The sequence below is a fragment of the Carcharhinus amblyrhynchos genome, chromosome 33, assembly GCF_965287045.1.
Source record: "Carcharhinus amblyrhynchos chromosome 33, sCarAmb.v2.hapA, whole genome shotgun sequence".
Classification (NCBI taxonomy): Eukaryota; Metazoa; Chordata; class Chondrichthyes; order Carcharhiniformes; family Carcharhinidae; genus Carcharhinus; species Carcharhinus amblyrhynchos.
The window spans coordinates 12,593,555-12,615,584 of NC_137356.1; the positions used below are offsets into that span (position 1 = coordinate 12,593,555).

The 22,030-nt window shown below is 49.9% G+C and overlaps 1 protein-coding gene across 1 annotated transcript in view; it reads left to right on the plus strand.

Moving 5' to 3' along the window:
* LOC145360894 (uncharacterized) overlaps nt 1-22,030 on the plus strand; it is a 121,026-nt gene that overhangs the window by 23,280 nt on the left and 75,716 nt on the right. Inside the window, exons 5-6 of the mRNA XM_080216396.1 lie at nt 2,326-6,359; nt 7,413-7,751. Of these exons, the coding sequence (XP_080072522.1) occupies nt 2,326-6,359; nt 7,413-7,751 (4,373 nt within the window). The remainder of the gene's footprint in view (nt 1-2,325; nt 6,360-7,412; nt 7,752-22,030) is intronic.

A 22,030-nucleotide genomic window follows, 5' to 3' on the forward strand; every position in this document is an offset into this window, starting at 1 on the left:
TACCAAACACACGACCACTTCCATCTAAAAGGACAAGGGCAGCAGATACACGGGGACACCACTACCTGCAAGTTCCCCTCCAGGCCACCCACCATCCTGACTTGGAAATACATTGGCCATATCTTTGCAGTCACTGGGTCAAAATCCTGGAATTCCCTCCCTAACGGCATTGTGGGTCAACCTACAGCAGGTGGACTGCGGCGATTCAAGAAGGCAGCTCACCACCAGCTTCTCGAGGGACAACTAGGGATGGCAATGTCCATGTCCCATGAATGACTAAAAAAAAGTCTTGGTAAAGATATTCCCCTGTGTTGCTATGTCACAAAGGGTGGCTAGGTGTGTTGTGCTGTCTTCTCTGAATTATCTTTACAAGTAATATTTGAATCATAAAATCCCTACAGTGCAAAAGAGGCCATTCAGCCCATCAAATCTGCATTGAATCTCTGGCAGGGTATCTTGCCCAGTCCCTGTCCCCCACCTAATTCCGTAAACCCACACATTTCCCATGGCTAATCCCCCTAACCTACACATCTTGGAGCTCTAAAGGACAATTTAGCATGACCAATCCACCTAAACTGCCTCTGTATCATCGAACTCTACCCACAATGAACAGAAGTGCCCAGGGCAAGGAGTCTTCTAGCCCCATCGAGATCTGGAGAATACTGGAACCATCTGCCAACCTGACTACTCCCACCTCCCTCCTATTCCTGCTGTCAGCCATGATGGCTGAGGTGGCTTCAGTCAACAGGTCATAGAATCCCTCCAGTGCTGAAGGAGGCCATTCAGCCCATCGAGTCTGCACTGACCACAATCCCACCCCGTCCCTATCCCTGTAACCCTGCATATTTATCCTGCTAATCCCCCTGATGCTAGTGTCAATTTAGCACGGTCAATCAAACCAACCCGCACGACTTTGGAGTGTGGGAAGAAACCAGAGCACCTGGAGAAAACCCACGCAGACACAGGGAGAATGTGCAAACTCTACACAGACCCGAGGCTGGAATTGAACCGGGGTCCCTGGAGCTATGAGGCAGCAGTGCTAACCCACTGTGCCACTATGCAGATGGCCTGGACAAGTCTCTACCCCTACTGCCACCGTGTCGCCATTTGGGTTGAGAGGTCCCCTCCGGGAAGGGAAGTAATCTCTCTCCCTTTTCCCTCTTTATCAGCCCCAGAGTTATTGCTCTCCAGGAGATAATAGAATAGGGACAGGGAGGGAAATGGAGGATGGGAGCAGTGGGACAAAGTGTTGAGAAAAGAGCCATACCTGCATGTTTGATTGATGGTAGGTACGGGGGCACAGTGCGTTGGGGTGGGGGTTTGCGGTTGGAGTAGAGAGTTGTCCAGGCTGTCTGCGGCGCGGCACAGTGGTTAGCACTGCTGCCTCACAGCTCCAGGGACCCGGGTTCGATTCCTTTGGATTACTGCCTGTCTGGAGTCTGCACATTCTCCCTCTGTCTGCATGGGTTTCCTCTGGGTGCTCCGGTTTCCTCCCACACTCAAAGATGTGCGGGTTAGGTTGATTGACCATGCTAAATTGACACTAGCGTCAGGGGGATTAGCAGGGTAAATATGTAGGGTTACGGGGAGAGGGACTGGGTGGGATTGTGGTCGGTGCAGACTCAATGGGCTGAATGGCCTCCTTCAGCACTAGAGGGATTCTGTGGCCTGTTGACTGAAGCTACCTCAGCCAATATGGCTGACAGCAGGAATAGGAGGGAGGTGGGGAGTAATGGGGTTGGGAAACTGGCAGATAGTTCCAGTGCTTTCCAGATCACAATGGGGTCTGGAAGCTCCTTGCCCCGGGGCACTTCCATTCACCATGTGTCGAGGTTGATGACGCAGAGGCAAGCAGCCAGGCCTCACGTCTGAGTACATACCTGCCCCAGTGAAGCTAATGGTCTACACGTGACATGAACAGAGACCTTACTGTGCTGGAGTTGAGCATCCAATAACCATAACCTTCTCTACCCCCCCACCCACTGCCGCCATCCTGGCTCACCGTCAACTACGAGTCCTGAAGCTTGGCTTTTGTCTTCAGATAACCTCCTAATGTCAGACAATGCATGCAGTTGATGGTGGGGAGGGGTGGGGGATGTAGTTTTCGTTTTAAATCTGGAGTCTGGGTTGTGGTGGAGTAGAGGTGCAGCCCTCTCGTCTGTAACAATGGCCTTGCATGCTTGATGCTGTTGCCTGATATAAAGTAAAGGGGTGGGAGAAAGGTCATAGTCATCAATCACCTTGATGAAGACACATGCACAAAATAAATGAGGGCTGCCGCTTCTCCCGATAATGCCGTCTCAATCTGTGTCTGCCTTCCTGCAGGTCGGACACGGATGAGTGCTTCAGTGAGCAGTGCGATGGTAGCAGCACACAACCAACCAATACCTCAGCGACCGATTACACTCTCAGCCTTTGTCGAGCTGCGTCGTGGGACTGCATGAGCGAGGGAGGCGCAGACTGTGTGGAGAAGTGTCCCCAGTTCCCAGCAGCAACCTCCGCAGACTGTGACAGACAGGCTACCTCAGTACAGCCCAGCGAAAGTTCGCCAAGCGCCAGTGGCAGCGACGCCCTTGACGTCTCAGTCTCGGGCAGGGCGGAGAGGCCCGATCTGACTGGCCAGGTGGTCCAGGCCACTGAAAAGGAGACCGAGGCGATTCAATCAGCAGCCCCTTTGTTCGCTGCCAACACACAACTGCCCGATGATAAAGGGATGCCTCAGGAAAGCGCTCCCTGTCAACATAGGGAGGCTGTCAATGTGGTGCAAGCGGGGCTGACCACTGGCCCAACAAGGACGGAGGAGGTCACTGGTGGAACTGAAATATGGTCTTCCGCTAATGCCTCTAGCCCCGCGACAGCGCAACTCTCAAACTCAGGGGAACTCTCCGCTCTGACCTCAACCTCAACGGGAACCACGCACCAACCGCCGCCAGGGACATCCCAGGCAGAAGGAGAAATGGGAATGGGAAGGAGTCCCGGCTGTGACCCCGAAGGAACATCTGAAGGGCTCTGCCCCCAGAGGGGCGTGGAGAGAGCCGCCTTTGGCGAGTCGGGAGGACCCGCTGAACCAGCCACTCCCACCAGAGCTCCGGTCGCCGGTGGGGAGCAGGGGCAACGTTTCGGACAACTGGACGCTTGCTCAGACCCATCGGAGGCGGCCGGTGAAAGGAGCCGCTTGCCCTCAGGGAAGAGGAGCGAAGGTGAGCAGCGAGCGGCCAAAGGGGCGGAAGAGTCCGTGAGCAAAGAGCTGCCGCGGGAATGCCAAGTCATCTCCAAAGGGACCTCGTCGGCTTTCACTGGGCGGGATTCGGAGGAAACCTTCAAGCCAAGACCAGATCTTAGCAGTGAGCACAGCAAAGTGAGCAAATACCCGAATGTTGCCAGGGATTACCGAGTGGATTGTGCCAAACCATTGCTGCCACTTGCCTTAGGCTTGACGCTGCCCAGTGCGTGCCAGGGGGGGAAAGGGTCCTGCATAGCGCCCGCTGCTGTGGCAACGAGGAATCCCGTGCCCTTGGGCGAACCGTCTCTGTACACATGCACCAAGTGCAGTGTTTATTTCCAGGAGAGGGAGTACTTGCACAGGCACATGCTGGATCACTTTGATGGACAGGCTGAGGAAGGGATGGTGGGGGGCCTTCGCCCCTTTGCCTGCCACGAGTGTGGCCACGCCTTCTGTGACCCGGCCTCCCTCCAGCTGCACCTCAGCCTCCACCAGGAACGCCGGGCCAGCTTCATGGAGGCCATTCAGGAGCTGGCGGAGCCACGGGGTGAGGGGCAGGTGGCCAGGCGGCCGGGCGCCTCCGGGAGCGAGCCCGCCAAGGCGCAGGGCCACAGGGCGCCTCCCCCGTGCCAGGTGGCAGTGCCCGAGGGGCTGCAGGAGCACCGCTGGCGCGCTCACCCGGGCGGGGTGGCAGAGAAGAGCAAGCCCCTGTGTGCCCCCGCCCTCGGGGTGCCGCCGCAGCCTACCAAAATAGACGTGCGCCTGAGCAAGGACTGCCCGACCTCAGCCAGAGTGGAAAACCTCCTCAAAGATCGTGCAAAACTCGGCCAACCGCACCTCTACCAACAGAAACCGACAAGACCAGCCCGGCCTTCTGGCAGCCAAGGGCCTCTGGATTTGAATAGCCAATCCGAAAATTGTGAAAGCTCCCCGGGCTTCCTGCCCTCAGGTGCCCACGGGGATGGCAAGCTAGAGTGCGAGTCGCTGCCCTCAATGGTGAGAGGCCCCTGTCGCTACGAAGACGACTGCCCCCTCCTCTTCCAAGGGGACCTGAAGAACAAAATGGCGCTCGATGTCCCGCAGGCGGAGAACTCCACGTTACGAGCTCACCCGGTGCTGGGCTTAACGAAACGGGTCACGCCACAGAGTTCACAGTTCATGCCATCAGTAGTGGGCTTGCCCGATTTCCCACGCCTGTGGAACGGTACAGGGGCAGCATTCCCCAACTTGGCCAGAGGGGGCCTTGGCCCTCACCAAGAGGCAATCAACCCTTCCTCTGGCCTGCTAAAGAAGAAAATGGAGGGCGGTGGAGAACACGGCTCTAGTCATGGGAACAGTCTGACTTACAGGAAAATAGTTATTGACCACTTCTCCTCCAAGATGACCAAAGGGGAATCTCTGATTTGCAGGGACATTGTGAGGTTAAAGGCTAACGAAGCAGGAAATAACACCAGCCCCATTTCATTGTGTCGACCAAAGAATCCCACTCAGAAAACCTCAGAGTTGCCAGGGCAAACGGTTCCAATGTGTGATGTAAGAGGTCTACCTGCTAAGAAAAGAAGGATGTCTACAGAAGCCACCACGGTTTCCTGCAGGCCCAGGACAGTAAAAAAACACACAAAAGAGCTACTGGACACCATCAACATTCCACCGGACCTTTCAGATGGCCAACGGCAACAATTAGTGAGGATGACTTCTTTAATACTACTTGATAAAATGGTCAGCCAATCAGAATGTGACTCTGTCCTGGGTGACAAGGAGTTGGATTCTTCCATGGCACCCAAGCAAAGCCAATCACAGCGCAAGATTAGGGAGGGCCAATCGCAGCACGAGGTTAGTGAGGGCCAGTCGCGGCGCGAGGCTGGTGAGGGCCAGTTGCAGCGCGAGGCTAGTGAGGGCCAGTCGCGGCGCGAGGCTAGTGAGGGCCAGTCGCGGCGCGAGGCTAGTGAGGGCCAGTCGCAGCGCGAGGGTAGTGAGGGCCAGTCGCGGCGCGAGGCTAGTGAGGGCCAGTCGCAGCGCGAGGGTAGTGAGGGCCAGTCGCGGCGCGAGGGTAGTGAGGGCCAGTCGCGGCGCGAGGGTAGTGAGGGCCAGTCGCGGCGCGAGGGTAGTGAGGGCCAGTCACAGCGCGAGGCTAGTGAGGGCCAGTCGCAGCGCGAGGGTAGTGAGGGCCAGTCGCAGCGCGAGGGTAGTGAGGGCCAGTCGCAGCGCGAGGGTAGTGAGGGCCAGTCGCAGCGCGAGGGTAGGGAGGGCCAGTCGCAGCGCGAGGGTAGGGAGGGCCAGTCGCAGCGCGAGGGTAGGGAGGGCCAGTCGCAGCGCGAGGGTAGGGAGGGCCAGTCGCAGCGCGAGGGTAGTGAGGGCCAATCGCAGCGTGAAGCTACTGAGAACCAATCGCAGTGTGGGGCCAGGGAAAGCCAGTCTCCACACCAACCAGCAGTAAGCCAGTCAAAGTGTGAACCTGTGACTAACATGTCTAAACGTGGACCCAAGGAGAACCAGTCACAATGCGAACCCGTGGTGAACCAGTCACAATGCGAACCCGTGGTGAACCAATCTCAAAACGAACCAATGGAAAGCCAGAATCACCGCAGTCCCGGGAAAAACCATTCCCAACCTGAACCCAGGGAGAACAACTGTCAATGCGAGCCAATGGCAAACAAGTCACAGTGCGAAACCATGGCGAGTGTATCTCAACACGGGTCCAGAGAGAACCGTCCTCAATGCGAATCCGTGCCAAGCGTGTCTCAACGTGGACCCAGGGAGAACCATCCTCAACGTGAATCTGCAGCGAGTCAGTCCCAACGCGAGCCTGTCTCTGAAGAAAGGGAACTGGCATCTTGTGTGGAAGCAGGGGTGGACAAGGACACCTTTTGGGAGGTGCCCAGTGAAGATCTACCAGTAGAGCTGATGAAGAAATCAAAAGACCTCTTGAGCAAGAATTTACTACGCATGTTCCCACTGGAAGAGAGAGAGTGTCCCTACTGTCCAGATAAATTCCACACTGGGATAGGCCTGGCCAATCATGTACGAGGGCATCTTAAGCGAGTTGGCATCAGCTACAACACCCGCCATTTTATTAGTGCAGAAGAGGTCACGGCTATTGAAAAGGAGTTCTCATTACAGAAGCTGAAAAGAAAAGGTAAATCTCTGCATCTTGTTGTACGTGAATGTAACGGAACAGTGGCCAAAGACTCGGTTTAATTCCTGCTTTGGGTCACTGTCTGTGTGGAGTTCGCATGTTCTCCCTGCATCTGTGTGAATTTCCTGCTGTGTGTGGAGTTCGCATGTTCTCCCTGCATCTGTGTGAGTTTCCTGCCGCAGTCCAAAGATGTGCAGATAAGGTGGATTGGCCATGCTAAATGCGCGGGTTTACAGGGAGAGGGCTGAGTAAGATAGACTGTCAGAGAGTCAGTGCATACCTTCTGCACTGTAGGATTCCTATGATTCTATCATTCTGACATTTTCTTTGCAAAGAAGTGTCGGGTTATTGGGAAGCGTGTGTGTGAGAGATTTGGAAAAAGTGTTGAGTTGGATGCAAATGTTGAAGGGTTGTCCTATCAAGAGAATAGCCAATCCACCTAACCTGTACATCTTTGGACACTAAGGGGCAATTTAGCACGGCCATGTAAATAGTCTGGGTCTGTCTTCCTTGAAATTTAGAAGAATGAGGGCTGACCTGACTCAAACATATAAGATCCTGAGGGGGCTTGATCAGATGGATGGTGAGATGTTTTTACCACCGGGAGAGCCTGAAACAAGGGGAGAGACAACATAATGGGCCGGTCATTTAAAACTGAGGCACATAGAAATTTCTTCTCGCAGAGGGTGGTGAATCTCTGGAATTCCCTGCCCCACAGGGTAATGAAGGCTGGTTCATTAGACGTGGAAGTGAATAGACATTTGATAGATCGAGGAATAGAGGGGTATGGGGAAATGGCACAGAAAAGATGCTGACACTGGTGTAGATCAGTCATGATGGTATAGATTGGTGGAGCAGACTCGAAGGGCCTGGTGGCCAACTCCTGCTTCTATTTCTTATGCTATGTAGACATTTCTGCGAGATTTTTGATGGAGGCATGTGTGCAAATTGCGGATGTATCTTTTAGATTTGATTGGAGAAAAGGAGGCTTGCGAAATCATGTTGCGAAACATTTCATTCCTGTGTGGGTTTTTTTTTGCCGGTCTTCTTCAGCCCTGAAGGTCCGCGGCAGCGCGGTGGAGCGGTGCAACCTCTGCGGTGCCAACTTTGACTCGCGAGCAGGGATGTCCAGCCACGCCCGCGCCCACCTGCGTGAGCTTGGCGTGATGACCTGGAGTGCCACCAGCTCACCCATCGACCTGCTCAACGAGCTCCTGCAGGACCTGGTCCCGCCCAGCTTGACCAATGACCAGTCCACGCCGGACAAGGGGCTCCAAGGGACCCGTGGCTACGGGGCAGCAACGCCGGCCGCGAAGTCAGGGGGGTCGAACCCCCGCCCACTACTGAAATCGTTTGCCTCTGCAAATAATCTGTCGCCTCCAAGAAACAAGGGTGAGTTGCACAGTGAGTACTCTAAGTGGGTCTAAGAATTTGTATTGCTGACCTGTTTATCTGTTTCTAAGAATTCCCCTGATGTCCAGAGCTTCACTCCTAACTCTTCCAGGGATATATTTTCTCAGTTTTAGCACCTGAGTTCATGTCTGTATGGGGTAATGCAGGAATCTGTGCTGGACCCCAACTGTTCACATGACTTGGAAGAGGGAACTAAATCTATTATCTCCAAATTTGCAAATGCCACAAAGTTGGGTGGAAGGTGAGCTGCGAGGAGGATACAGAGATGCTTCAGCATGATTTGGTGAGCATTTTGCATGGCAAATGCGGTATAATGTAGATAAATGTGACGTTATCCACTTTGGTACCAAAAATGGGCAGGCAGATTTCTATTTGTATAGGTGTAAATTGAGAGAGGTCCATACTCAGGCCTTGGTGTTCCCGTGCATCAGTTGCTGGGAGTAAGCGTGCAGGTACAGCAGGCAGTAAAGAAGGCAAATGGTATGTAGGCCTTCATAGCGAGAGGATTTGAGTATAGGAATCAATGTTTTACTATAGTTGTATAGCGGTTGATGAAGCCACATCTGGAATATTGTGTGCAGTTTTGGTGTCCTTATCTGAGGAAGGATGACCTTGCTGTAGAGGGAGTGCAACAAAGGTTTACCAGGCTGATTTCTGGGATGGCATGTCTGTCATATGATGAGAGACTAAGTCGATTAGGATTATATCCATTGGAACTTAGAGGAGTGAGGGGGATCTCACAGAAACTTATAAAATTCTAACAGGGTTAGACAGGGTAGATTCAGAAAGAATGTTCCCTATCATGGGGGAGTCCAGAACTAGGGGTCATAGGTTGAGGATAAGGGATAAACCTTTTAGGACTGAAGTGAAGAGAAATTTCTTCACCCAGTGATGGTGAATGTGTGGAATTCACTCCCTCAAAGTAGTTGAGGGCAAAACGTTGTCTGATTTTAAGAAGAAGTTAGATATAGCTCTTGGGGATCAAGGGGGGAAGACCAGATCAGGGTATTGGATTTGATGATCATCCATGATCAAAATGAATAGTGGAGCAGGCTCAAAGAGCCGAGCGGCCTACTCCTACTTCTAGTTTCTATGTATGGTAGGTTAGGAAAAATATGTCTGTCGTTATTCCTCTTGTTCCGTTCAATTGATGGTTTGAGGAGAGGCAGGATAGACTGGGACTTTTTTTCTCTTGGAGCGTAGGAGACTTAGGGGAGATCTTGTAGACGTCTATAAAATAATGAGGGGCATAGATTAGCTAGATAGTCAATATCTTTTCTCAAAGGTAGGGGAGTCTAAAACTGGAGGGCATAGGTTTAAGGCGAGAGGGGAGAGATACAAAAGGGTCCAGAGGGTGGTGAGTGTATGGAATGTGCTGCCAGTGGTAGTACAACTTTGTCTTTTAAAAAGCATTTAGACAGTTACATGGGTAAGATGGGTGTAGAGGGACATGGGCTAAATGCAGGCAATTGGGACTAGCTTAGTGGTTGAAAATAAAAGGGACAAGGGCCTATTCTCATGCTGTAAACCTCTATGACTTAAAGAGCCCTTGGTCATTGTTAATCCAACTGCACTGCCTGATGTAATTTCCAACTCCTCATTGTATCTTGGCTGTGTTAAAGTTTGGCTCTTGCACTGAGCCAGCACTGACAGACAAGCCAGAATTGTCTGGCCGTTCATGCCAGTGGAATTCTCTGGTCCCACTGCCAGCGCACTCCCTGCCGCAGGTTTCCCAGTGGCGCAGGGTGGTTCATGGTCCCATTGACGGCAGTGGGACCTGAGGATCTGGCAGCCAGTGAATAGGGCGCCGCTCTCTGCCGCCAGTAAAACACTGAGGGGAGGCCAGAGAATCTCACCCGCAGGCTGAATGGCCACCTTCCGTGCTATGAATGTTCTATGACTACACAAGCTGAGCCTTGTTGCAGGTTCTAACACGCCCTGTGTGGTCCTCAGGTCCATGTAATCTTCTGCCTCCCCTTTCTTGTCAAGCTGCGGCTAATTAAAACCCAAGCTTTAGTTCGTCATCAACCTTCCCTTTCTAATCTGGATGCTTGATCTTGCACTTGGGTTGCTCAGTTGTAGAAAGCAACTCTCCGCTCAGTTGAGGAGAGCAAGTGTTTCTAAAAGTCCGCGTTTTTTCGAGTCGCGTTCTTCTATATTGTTTGCTAATCATATCTGGGAAGGATCCTGAAAATGATGGTCTCCTAAAGGTCTCAGTTGATTTAATTTATTATTGTCACTTGTATTTAATATACAGTGGAAGTATTGTTTTTTGCTTGGTTATACAGACAAAGCATTCCATTCATAGAGAAGGAGAGAGTGCAGAATGTAGTGTTACAGTCATAGCTAAGGTGTAGAGAAAGATCAACTTAATGCGAGGTAGATCCATTCAAAAGTCTGATGGCAGCAGGGAAGAAGCTGTTCTCGAGTCGGTTGGTACGTGACCTCAGACTTTTGTATCTCTTTCCCAATGGAAAAAGGTGGAAGAAAGAATGCCCGGGGTGTGTGGAGTCCTAAATCATGCTGGCTGCTTTGCCGAGACAGTGGGAAGTGTAGACAGTCAATGGATGGGAGGCTGGTCTGTCTGATGGATTGAGCTACATTCACGACCTTTTGTAGTTTCTTGCGGTCTTGGGCAGAGCAGGAGCCCATACCAAGCTGTGATACAACCAGAAAGAATGCTTTCTGTAGTGCATCTGTAAAGGTTGGTGAGAGTTGTAGCTGACGTGCCAAATTTCCTTAGTCTTCTGAGAAAGTTGAGGTGTTGGTGGGCTTTCTTAACTATAGTGTCAGCATTGGGGGGGGGACCAGGACAGGTTGGTGATCTGGACACCTAAAAGCTTGAAGCTCTTGACCATTTCTGCTTCAGTTGCTGGTTGTGCAGACATCTTTAAAAGATATTTGCCTCAATAAAAAAAAGTCTGTACCTTCCAGATATTTTTCCCACAGGGGAATAGAATTACCTATGGGAATACATTCCCACCCACTCAAGGCCAGAGGGCTGTAGGGTGGGTGTGTGTGTATGCATGAGCACGTGCGGTCCGTCCATGTGTCCCAGCTTCGGCTGGACTGGAGTGTCTTGTGATTGGGAGGCTTTTATGTATAGGGCTCGGGAGCTTTGCTTCTCCTGACCGCTTGCACAGAACAGAAACTCCAAGGTATTTGATGAAGTTTACCAAAACCCTAACTTTTACCTTTGATTTTGGCATTAGGGTGAATGTAAGGGGGCGATTCTCCCGGCCTGCTGCGCTATTCTAGGTGGAGGGAAGGAGTGTCATGGAGAACCCCCCCCGGGAGGTCAGGGTAAGGGGAGAGGTGTCCCTGGGCATTGCCAGCCTAATCCCTGGCACTGCCCAAGGGGCATATTGGCACTGCCCAGAGGACATCAGACAGTGCTGGGGCGGAGGGGGGGAAACCAGAGGGGGTTGAAGGGCCTGTGGTGGGAGATTGGTGGAAGGGGAACATGTTGACACCCTGCATAGGGATCAATGGCAGAGATAAGGAAGGGGCTGATTGGGGCTGGCGATCGGGGTTGTGGGGGGGAGCGGGGTGGGTTGTTGGGACTGGACATTTGAGGAGGGTGCGGGTAGGGAATATTGAGACTTTGGAGGGTTGGGGAGTAGTGGGGGTTTGTGGAGATTGTGGATGGTTTGATGTGGGGAGAGAGGGATTGGAGGGATATTGAGAGAAGTCCAGGAGGCCAGCAATCAAGGGTGGGTGGGGGGGGGGGGGGGGTCGCACAGCCAGTGGTGGGGGGGCAGCAATTGGGCTGGCCAGTGATTGGGAAGCCGGCAGTATAGCCACTGCACATGCGCTGATCTCGATGCGCACGCGCTGATAGCTTGGCACATGCGCAGTGGCCCACTCAGCACTATGATGCCAACCTTTCCAGCGGGAATAAGCCCTGCCCCCTGATTTCCAGCCTGAATCTCCCTGAGGCACTCTGCAGTGCTCAGTCTGTGGGAGATTCATTTTGAAATTCCTGCTTTAAAAAAACAGCAGGAGTTGCTCCTTTTTTAATGCAAATTTGTCACTTAAGAAGTTTTTTGGGAGAATCCCAGCCAAGGTGCTTTCACCCCAGATATGATTCAAGTGACCCACTAGGCAGCTTAATCAAAACAAACTTCATTTAAGAACACATTTAGAATATAGCAAAAATGATTAGCATAACATTTACCAATTAAAATATTTAAACGTGGCAAAGTATAAATCTTATCAACTAGCTATCTCAATTCAGCAGTATCCCCTATAAACATAAATCCCTTCTGCAGAACCAGTTACCACAGAAACCAAAGCGTATGTGGTGCTAGATTTCCAGCTCTTTGAAATCCAGACAGCAGTTCCCAGAGAACGGTATATCCTCAGAACAGCAAAACGTCAGAAGAGTCTCTAGCAGTTCCCAGTCTCCAAACTTCAGAGAAGGGAAAAGAAAGACACTGCTCTCTCCAACTCAAAAGCAGCCTCTAAAAACAGCAACTAAAACTTGAATTCTCTGTGTAATCCTAGCTTTACCCCATCACATGTCAATCATCCCAACCAAGCCTCACTCTGCAAAATCCCAGGGGAACACCCAGAACAGCATTACTTCAGATTAAGCAATTATCTGCTGCAGCAACAACACAACTCTGATAAAATGGAAGGGAGTGTTAGAAACATTCTGTAGAAACATGACTAAAATACGTTTGATTTGCTTTATTATTGTCACTTAAGTTTATTTATTAGTGTCAGAAGTAGGCTTACATCAATATTGAAGTTATTGGGAAAATCCTCACACCGCGCTGTTCGGGTACATTGAGGGAGAGTTTAACGTGGCCAATGTACCTAACCAGCATGTCTTTCAGACTGTGGGAGGAAACCGTATTAGTATACAGTGAAAAGTATTGTTTCTTGCGCACTATATAGACGAAGCATACCTTTCATAGAGAAGGAAAGGAGAGAGTGCAGAATGAGGGTGTAGGTCAATTTAGTGTGCAGTAGGTCCATTCAAAAGTCTGACGGCAGTAGGGAAGAAGCTGTTTCTGAGTCGGCTGACACTTGACCTCAGACTTTTGTACGTTTTTCCGACAGAAGAAGGGAGAAGAGAGAATGTGCGGGGTGTGTGAGGTCCTTGATTATGCTGGCTGCTTTTCTTAAAGGCACAGCATCATCACACCGCGTTCTGCAAAACAGCCGAGTTTATAACACAGCCTGACTAGCTCTTCTGGCCACATTCAGAAGATGCAGTGCTGTCCTCCAGCCTGGGAGGACAGCTCATCCAGAGATACAATTCCTCATTTCAGGCATCGACTACAAGATCATCATCCAGATGCCGGGGGTTGTGAGGGAGATGTTTCTGCTTGTGAGAGAAACCAGAACCAGCAAAGACAGTTCAGAATTGGAGGTTTCCTATTTGCTGAGGAGAATTTTTTTCTCTGAGGGTCATTTGTTTATTCACCCAGAAAGGGCAGCATGGTGGCACAGTGGTCAGCATTGCTGCCTCACAGCACCAGGGACCCGGGTTCAATTCCCGGCTCAGGTCACCGTCAGTGTGGAGACTGCACGTTCTCCTCATGTCTGTGTGGGTTTCCTCCGGGTACTCCGGTTTCCTCCCACAGTCCAAAGATGTGCGGGTTAGGTGGATTGGCCATGCTAAATTGCCCCTTAGTGTCCAAAGATGTGCGGGTTAGGTGGATTGGCCATGCTAAATTGCCACTTACCATGTCAGGGGGACTAGCAGAGTAAATATTGTGGGGCTAGGGGAATAGGGGCTGGATGGGATTGTGGTCAGAGTGGACTCAATGGGCCAAATGGCCTCCTTCTGCATTGTAGGGATTCTATGAAAAGCACAGGAAGCTGAGTCAGAATTAGACAGATATTTGATAGACAAGGGTGTCAAGGGTTATGGCGGGGAGGGGGAGATGTGGGGGGTGGCAGGTAGCAATGCAGAGGCAAGACCACAACCAGATCAGCCATGACCTTACTGAATGGTGGAGTAGGATGATTGCCTATTACCCCTCAGCCCATTGTCCCTCTTATACACCAGCTTCCTTATTTCAAGGACATTGGTGTGCAGGAGTGGGGAAGTCTTGCTGCAAGTGTATAAGGTACTGGTGAAACCATGTCTGAGGTATAGTTTTGGTCCCCTTATTCAAGGAAAGATATTATTTCATTAGAGGCAGTTCAGAAAAGATTCGCTCGGATGACCCTCCGGTACGGAGAGATTGTCTTGTGAGGCTGGGACTCTACCCACTGGAATTTAAAAGAATGAGAGGGAGTCGCATTGAAACATAAAGGATTCTTGAGGGGCTTGACAGGGTAAATGCTGAGAGGATGTTTATCATGGGAGAGTCTGGGACCAGAGGACACGGTCTCAGAATAAAGGGGTGCCAATTTAAGACAGAAGAGGAGGATTTCTTCTCAGAGGTTTGTGTGTCTTTGGAACTGCTTGCCACAGAGAGGTATGGGGGCAGAGTCGTTGTGTATATTTAAGACTGAGATAGATAGGTTTTTAATCAATAAGGGAATCAAAGGTTACAGGGAAAGGGCAGGAAAGTGGACGGAGGAAATATTGGATCAGGCATGATCCTGTTGTAGGGCAGAGCAGGCTCAAGGGGCCGAATGGCCTACTCCTGTTCCTATTTCTTATGGTCTTATGGGAACAGGAGTAGGCCATTCAGCTCCTTGAGCCTGTTCCGCCATTCAGTGAGATCATGGTTGTCCTGTGGCCTAACTCCATATACCTGCCTTTGGCCCACATCCCTTTGCTTCACAAAAAATTTATCTCGGATTTAAAATTAGTAACCAATCTAGGGCGGAGCTGAGAAATTTCTTTACCCAGAGGGTTGTGAATCTTTTGAATTCTCTACCCAGAGATCTGTGGAAGCTCAGTCATTGAGTACGTTTAAAGCAGAGATTGACTGATCTCTGATTAGTGATTGCGTAAAGGGTTAGAGGGTTGGTGTGGATGAAAGGCGTCCGATCAGACATGGTTGTATTCAATGGTGGAGCAGGCTCGATGGGCTGAATGGCCTGTGTAATTCAGCAACGATATAAATTGTGCTGAAACTAATCATCGTGTTAGTTTCACAGAATGCTGCCATGATGAATATGGGTCAGGTTCCCCTAACCTTGCAGAGGACCTCTTCAATGGTTCAGTAAAGTCCCATAGAGGTCCACTGCTATGTGTAGCTTCGCTTGACACAATGTCACAGGTCTGGCATGGGGACAGATCCTCGGAAATATGAGCGGAGGTTGGTGATAGGATAAATTTGTTGGAGTATTTGGATTCTGTATTGGGAATGCTAAGAAACAAGCAGTAAATTTTCCTCACAAGAGGGTGCTGGTGGGGGTGGGGGGGCGTGGTGCGGTTGGTAAACAATGCGGCAGGTCTGGCAGCGTCTGTCAAAAGAGAAAGCAGAGTTAACTGTCCTTTGGATCTTTGTCAGAACTGGAAGGAGGGAGAATGTGTAATGAGCTGTGAGCAACTGCAACAAACCATGCCACCTGTCTTTTGTTCTCCAAGTTTAAAGTTTGTTTATTAGTTATAAGTAAGGCTTACATTAACACTGCAATGAAGTTACTGTGAAAATCCCCTAGTCGCCACACTCCATCACCTGTTCAGGTCAATGCACCTAACCAGCACATCTTTCAGACTGTGGGAGGAAACTGGAGCACCCGGAGGAAAGCCGTGCAGACTCAGCACAGGCAGTGACCCAGGCTGGGAGTTGAACCTGGGTCCCTGGCGCTGCGAGGCAGCAGTGCTAACCACTATGCCGTCGTGCTGCCCCTTTTTCTACCTTTTGTTGCAATTCTCACAGCTCGAACACCTTCTCCAACTCAAGGAGGCACGATGGCACAGTGGTTAGCACTGCTGACTCACGGTACCGGGGCCCCGGGTTCAATTCTGGCCTCGGGTAATTGTCTGTGTGGAGTTTGCACGTTCTCCCTGAGACTGCGTGGGTTTCCTCCAGGTGCTCCAGTTTCCTCCCACAGTCCAAAGATATGCAGGTTAGGTGGATTGGCCATCGTAAATTGCCTCTTAGTGTTCAATGATTTAGGTTGGGTGGGTTAGTAGAGTAAATGAGTGGAATTACAGGAATGGGATGGGTATTGGGCCTGGGTAAAATGCTCTGTTGGAGATTCTATGCAGACTCCATGGGCTGAATGACCTCCTTCAGAACTGTAGGGATCCTGTGATTCTTCAGTTCTGACAAAGAGCCACAAGGACTCGAAACGCTAACTCTGCTTTCTCTTCTCACAGATGCTGCCCAACTTGCTGAGTCCCCCCCCCCCCCCCGCCCCATCCCCCCCAGCACCCTCTGTCCTTGCTTCCAGCCACTGCCTTATTTTACTTATTTCAGCAGTAAATTCCCTCAGACGGGGAAACCACCTAATCGTAATCTAGGCCTATCACGGAACCCAGGGGTAAATCCCAGTGGAGCAGTTCTGTTTTGTGCTTGACACTAGTGTAAATCCCAGTGGAGCAGATGCCTGTTGTGTGTGACGCAAAATTGTGATCATCTTGGTAATAAAAACCAGCCATAAAATGCCAGGAAATTTTTAGCACCAATGTACTTTGCCAATGTACTGACATGAGGATTTTTTTTAACACAACAAATGGTTACAGTCTGGAAGCAGATTCAATTGTGGCTTTGAAAGGGGAATTGGATATAGGGAAACACAGAAACAAGGACAGCAGTAGGCCACCGGATGGAATGCATCCGAGGGTTCTGAAAGAAATGGCGGAGGTGATAGTGGATGCCTTGGTGATTATTTTCCAAACGTCGCTGGATTCCGGGGAAGTGCCGGAAGATTGGAAAACGGCTAATGTTACGCCGTTGTTTAAGAAGGGTGGCAGGCAAAAGGCAGGGAATTATAGGCCGGTTAGTTTAACGTCTGTTGTAGGAAAAATGTTAGAATCCGTGATCAAGGAGAAAATAGCGAGGCATCTTGAGGAGAATTGTTTGATAGAGCAGACGCAGCACGGTTTCATTAAGGGGAAGTCGTGTCTGACGAATTTATTGGAGTTCAATGAGGATGTGTCTAGGGCGGTGGATAGAGGAGAGCCAGTGGATGTGGTGTTTCTTGATTTTCAGAAGGCATTTGACAAGGTGCCTCACAAGAGGTTATTACAGAAGGTCAGGGGGCATGGAGTTGGGGGTAGGGTGTTAGCATGGATAGAGGATTGGCTGTCAAATAGGAGGCAGAGAGTGGGGGTCAATGGGTGCTATTCAGATTGGCGGTTGGTGACTAGTGGAGTGCCCCAGGGGTCGGTGCTGGGGCCTCAGCTATTCACCATTTATATAGATGATCTGGAGGAGGGAACCGAGTGTATGGTGTCGAAATTTGCTGATGACACCAAGATTGGTGGAATGGCACATTGTGCGGAGGGTGTGGAGAGTCTGCAGAAGGATCTAGATAGGCTGGGCGAATGGGCCAGGAGCTGGCAAATGGAATTTAATGTTGGCAAATGTGAGGTTGTCCACTTTGGTAGGAAGGACTATTACTTGTGTGGGGAAAAACTGCAGCATGCGACAGTGCAGAGGGACCTTGGGGTCCTTGTGCGTGAGTCACAAAAACCCAGCCTGCAGGTGCAGCAGGTGGTCAGGAAGGCAAATGGGATGCCGGCCTTCATAGCGAGGGGGATTGAATATAAAAGTAGGGAGGTCTTGCTGCAGCTGTATAGGGCACTGGTGAGGCCGCAGCTGGAGTACTGTGTGCAGTTTTGGTCACCGCACTTACACAAGGATATTTTGGCCTTGGAGGGAGTGCAGAGGAGGTTTACTAGGCTGATACCGGAGTTGAGGGGGTTGAGCTATGAGGAGAGGCTGAATAAACTGGGCTTGTACTCGTTAGAGTTTAGAAGAATGAGGGGAGATCTCATTGAGATCTCATATAAGATGATGAATGGGATGGATAGGATAGAGGTGGAGAGGCTCTTCCCACTCAGAAAGGACAGTAGGACTAGAGGGCACAGCCTCAAGATAAAGGGGGGGGGGGGGGGGGCACGGTTTAGAACAGAGTTGAGAAGGAACTTCTTCACTCAAAGGGTGGTGAATCTCTGGAATTCTTTGCCCGTTGAAGTGGTGGAGGCTGCCTCGCTAAATATATTTAAGACGCTGGTTGATAGGTTTTTGATAGGCAAGAGGATTAAGGGTTATGGGGAGAGGGCAGGAATGTGGAACTGAGACACGACAGATCAGCCATGATCTTATTGAATGGCAGGGCAGGCTTGAGGGGCTAGATGGCCTACTCCTGCTCCTATTTCTTATGTTCTTATGTTCACTTGGCCCTTCGAGTCTGCTCTGCCATTCATTTTGATCATGGCTGATCATCAAATTCAATATCCCCCCCCCCCCCCCCCCACAATCCCTTGCTCCCTTTAGCCCCAAGAGCTATATCTAATTTCTTGGGGTCGGTTTAGCTCAGTTGGCTGGACGGCTGGTTATTGATGCAGAGTGCCACCAACAGCGCGGGTTCAATTCTTGGATAGGCTGAGGTTATTCAGGAAGGTCCTCAGGTTGTATCACCACCAATCAGCTCTCCTGCGCTCCCCCCCTCCACCCCCCGCCCTGGTCATCTGGAACTGTGGTAATTTTACCTTTTGACCTTTATCAAATACATATGAACTTCAGAATTAGGAGCAGGAATAGCCACCCCCCCCCCCCACCACCCACCCAGTGTGTTCTGACATTCAATAAAATCATGGCTGATCTGATTTTGGCCTCAACTCCACATTCCTTTCTCCCCTCCGGTATCTTGTTAGCCAAAAGTCTATCTATCTCTAAGTTAGAAATATTCCGAGGTTCTGTCTCCACTGCTGTCTGGGGAAGAGAGTCCCATATCCCACAACCCTCAGATAAAAAAAATTTCTTCTCACCTCCCCAACTTAAGTGGGAGACCCCTTTATTTGTAGGGCAGCAGGGTGCCACAGTGGTTAGCACTTCTGCCTTACAGCGCCAAGGACCTGGGTTCAATTCCCAGCTTGGGTCACAGTCTGTGCGGAGTCTGCATGTTCTCCCCGTGTCTGCGTGGGTTTCCTCCGGGTGCTCCGGTTTCCTCCCATAGTCCGAAAGATGTGCAGGTTAGGTGGATTGGCCATGCTAAATTGCCCCTTTGTCAGAGGGATTAGCTAGGGTAAATGCTTGGGGGTTAGGATCTGGGTGGTTTGTGGTCGGTGCAGACTTGATGGGCCAAATGGCCTCCTTCTGTACTGTAAGATTCTATGATTTTTAATCCGTGTCCCCTAGTTTTAGTCTCTCCCACAAGGGGAAAAAATCCTCCCAGCATCCAACTTGTCAAAACCCCTGAGGATGTTATATATTTCAATCATTCAATAAATTCATCTCTCATTCTTGTAAATTCCAATGGATACAGGTTCAGTCTTCCTGTGAAAGATAACTCCCCCCCGCCCATAATGGAGGGCGGTGGGACTAGTTAAATTGTGCTTACAGAAATCCGTCATAGGCTGATTGGGCCAAATAGCCGCCTCTGCTGTAAGTGTGCAGTATTGAGTGCATTCTTTCCTTAGAATCACAAAGATAATGGCTGTGCTTTCCTTCTTCTTTAGTGAAGTGTAATCAAATCTTCAGCTCAATCCATATAAACAGCACACACTTCTTACCACAGACACACAGATGCACACAGACACATCCACGCAGTCTTATACACACACAAACACAAAGCATACATGTACAGACACATGCACACACATACAAAGACGCATATATAAACACAGACACTCAGATGCACACACAAACCTGCACACAGACATATACATATATATACACTGACACATAAACACATACGCATACACACACACACACACAATCTCTATCACTTCACCCTTTTGTGAATAAGCAAACACATTGGCTATACTTTTCAGGCTTTTACATGTTTCCTGGGTTCAAGTCACTGACACTCTCATAAACTAGCCTCACGTTGCATATCAACCAAAGTATATTTTCACATGGTCAGCTGCAAGGTGGGTGAGTAAATTGGGGCCACAGTCTCTGGCATGGAAAAGGTTTGGTTCTGCACAGACTCTACTCCTGGGAGGGACAGAGAGCCATCCCCACCATCATTGCATCACAAACCAAAATATTCAGCCCGAAGTGTTTATTTGGAAGGGTTTCCTTTTTGCCCAAGCTTTTAGATGTGTGACGGAGTTGGAGCTGTTCAATTTATGGCCATAGAGGATCCCATTGATGCCGTATGTGGCAGGTTTGGAAGGCCTTGAAAGTCTGTATGGATCGGGAGGAACAAGCTGAGTAGCGTAGTGGTAATGCTACTGGACTAGTGATCCCGAGCCTGGGATTAAAGCTTTAGGGATATGATTCAAATGCCTCTGTGGCTGTTGTCAGTTTAAATCCATTGAATAAATACCGTACAAAATCAAATGCTAATCTTTATTAATGATAATCATGAACCCATCTGTTTTGCCAAGGAATGAAAATCTGCCATCCTTATCTGGTCTGGTCTACATGTGACTCCAGACTTAACGAGTTCAAATTCTGCCACAGCCAATGGTGGAATTTGAACTCAGTGAAAAATATCTGGAATTAAGAATCTACTGATGACCATGAAACTGTTGTTGGAAAAACCCATCTGTTCTTTAGGGAAGGAAATCTGCTGCTCTTACCCGATCTGGCCTACATGTGACTCCAGGGTCACAGCAATGTGGTTGGCGCTCAAATTGCCTCCTGAAATGGCCTAGAAAGACACTCAGTTCAAGGACACCAAGAATGGGCAACTAATGCTGGCCCAGCTAGCGACACCCACATCCCATGAATGAATTTTAAAAAACCGCAACAGAATAAGCATTGCAGCGTTTTCAAAAAAGTGGCTCACTATCAATGTCTCGGGCAATTCAAGATGAGCCCTTCCAGTGAGATTTGCTTGCCAGGAACCAAAGTTAGATTTGATTTGATTTATTATTGTCGCATGTATAAACATACAGTGAAAAGTATTGTTTCTTGTGCGCCATACAGAGAAAGCATACCGTTCATAGAGAAGGAAACAAAAAAGTGCAGAATTTATCGTTACAGTCATAAAAGCTAATTTATTAGTCACAAGTAAGGTTTACATTAACACTGCAATGAAGTTACTGTGAAAATCCCCTAGTCGCCATATTCTGGTGCCTGTTTGGGTCGATACACCTAACCAGCACATCTTTCAGATTGTGGGAAGAAACCGGAGCACCAGGAGGAAAGCCACGCAGACACATGCAAACTCCACACTGACAGCAACCCAAGCCAGGAATTGAACCCAGGTCCCTGGTGCTGTGAGGCAGCAGTGCTAACCACTTTGCTGCCCACATAGAGAAAGATCAACTTAGTGCAAGGTAAGTCCATTCAAAAGTCTGATAGCAGCAGGGAAGAAGCTGCCCTTGAGTCGGTTGGTACGTGACCTCAGACGTTTGTATCTTTTTGCCGATGGAAGAAGGTGGAAGAGAGAATGTCCAGGGTGCGAGTCCTTAATTATGCTGGCTGCTTTTCTCTGGCAGCAGGAAGCATAGACAGAGTCAGTGGAAGGGAGGCTGTTTTGCGTGATGGATTGGGCTGCAATCATGACCTTTTGTAGTTCCTTGTGGTCTTGGACAGAGCAGGAGCCAGACCAAGCTATGATACAATCAGAAAGAATGCTTTCTATGGTGCATCTGTAAAAGTTGGTGAGATTTGTAGCTGACATGCCAAATTTCCTTAGTCTTCTGAGAAAGTAGAGGCGTTGGTGGGCTTTCTTAACTATAGTGTTGGCATGGGGGGAACCAGGACAGGGTCTTGGTGATCTGGCCACCTAAAAACTTGAAGCTCTCAACGGTTTCTACTTCGTCCCCGTAGAAGAGAAACATATGCAAAAAAAACTTCATAATTTGGCACTGGGGCACAGCGGTTAGCACTGCTGCCTCACATGGCCAGGGACCTAGGTTCGATTCTCAGTTTGGGTCACCGTTTGTGTGGAGTCTGCACGTTCTCCCCATGTCTGTGTGGGTTTCCCCTGGAAGCTCCGGTTTTCTGCCACATTCCAAAGCTATGCGGGTTAGGTTGATTGGCCATGGTAAATTGCCCCTTAGTGTCAAGGGCACCAGCAGGGTAAACGTGGGGCTACAGGCATAAGGGCTGGGTGGGATTTTGGTGGGCGCAGGCTCGATGGGCCGAATGGCCTCATTCTGCACCGTAGGGATTCTATGATCTTGAAGATTCCAACTAGTTCACATTAAAGTCTTCACTTCATTAAATCAAATTTAAAAATAAACCCTATATCATTTCCCTTGCTTAATG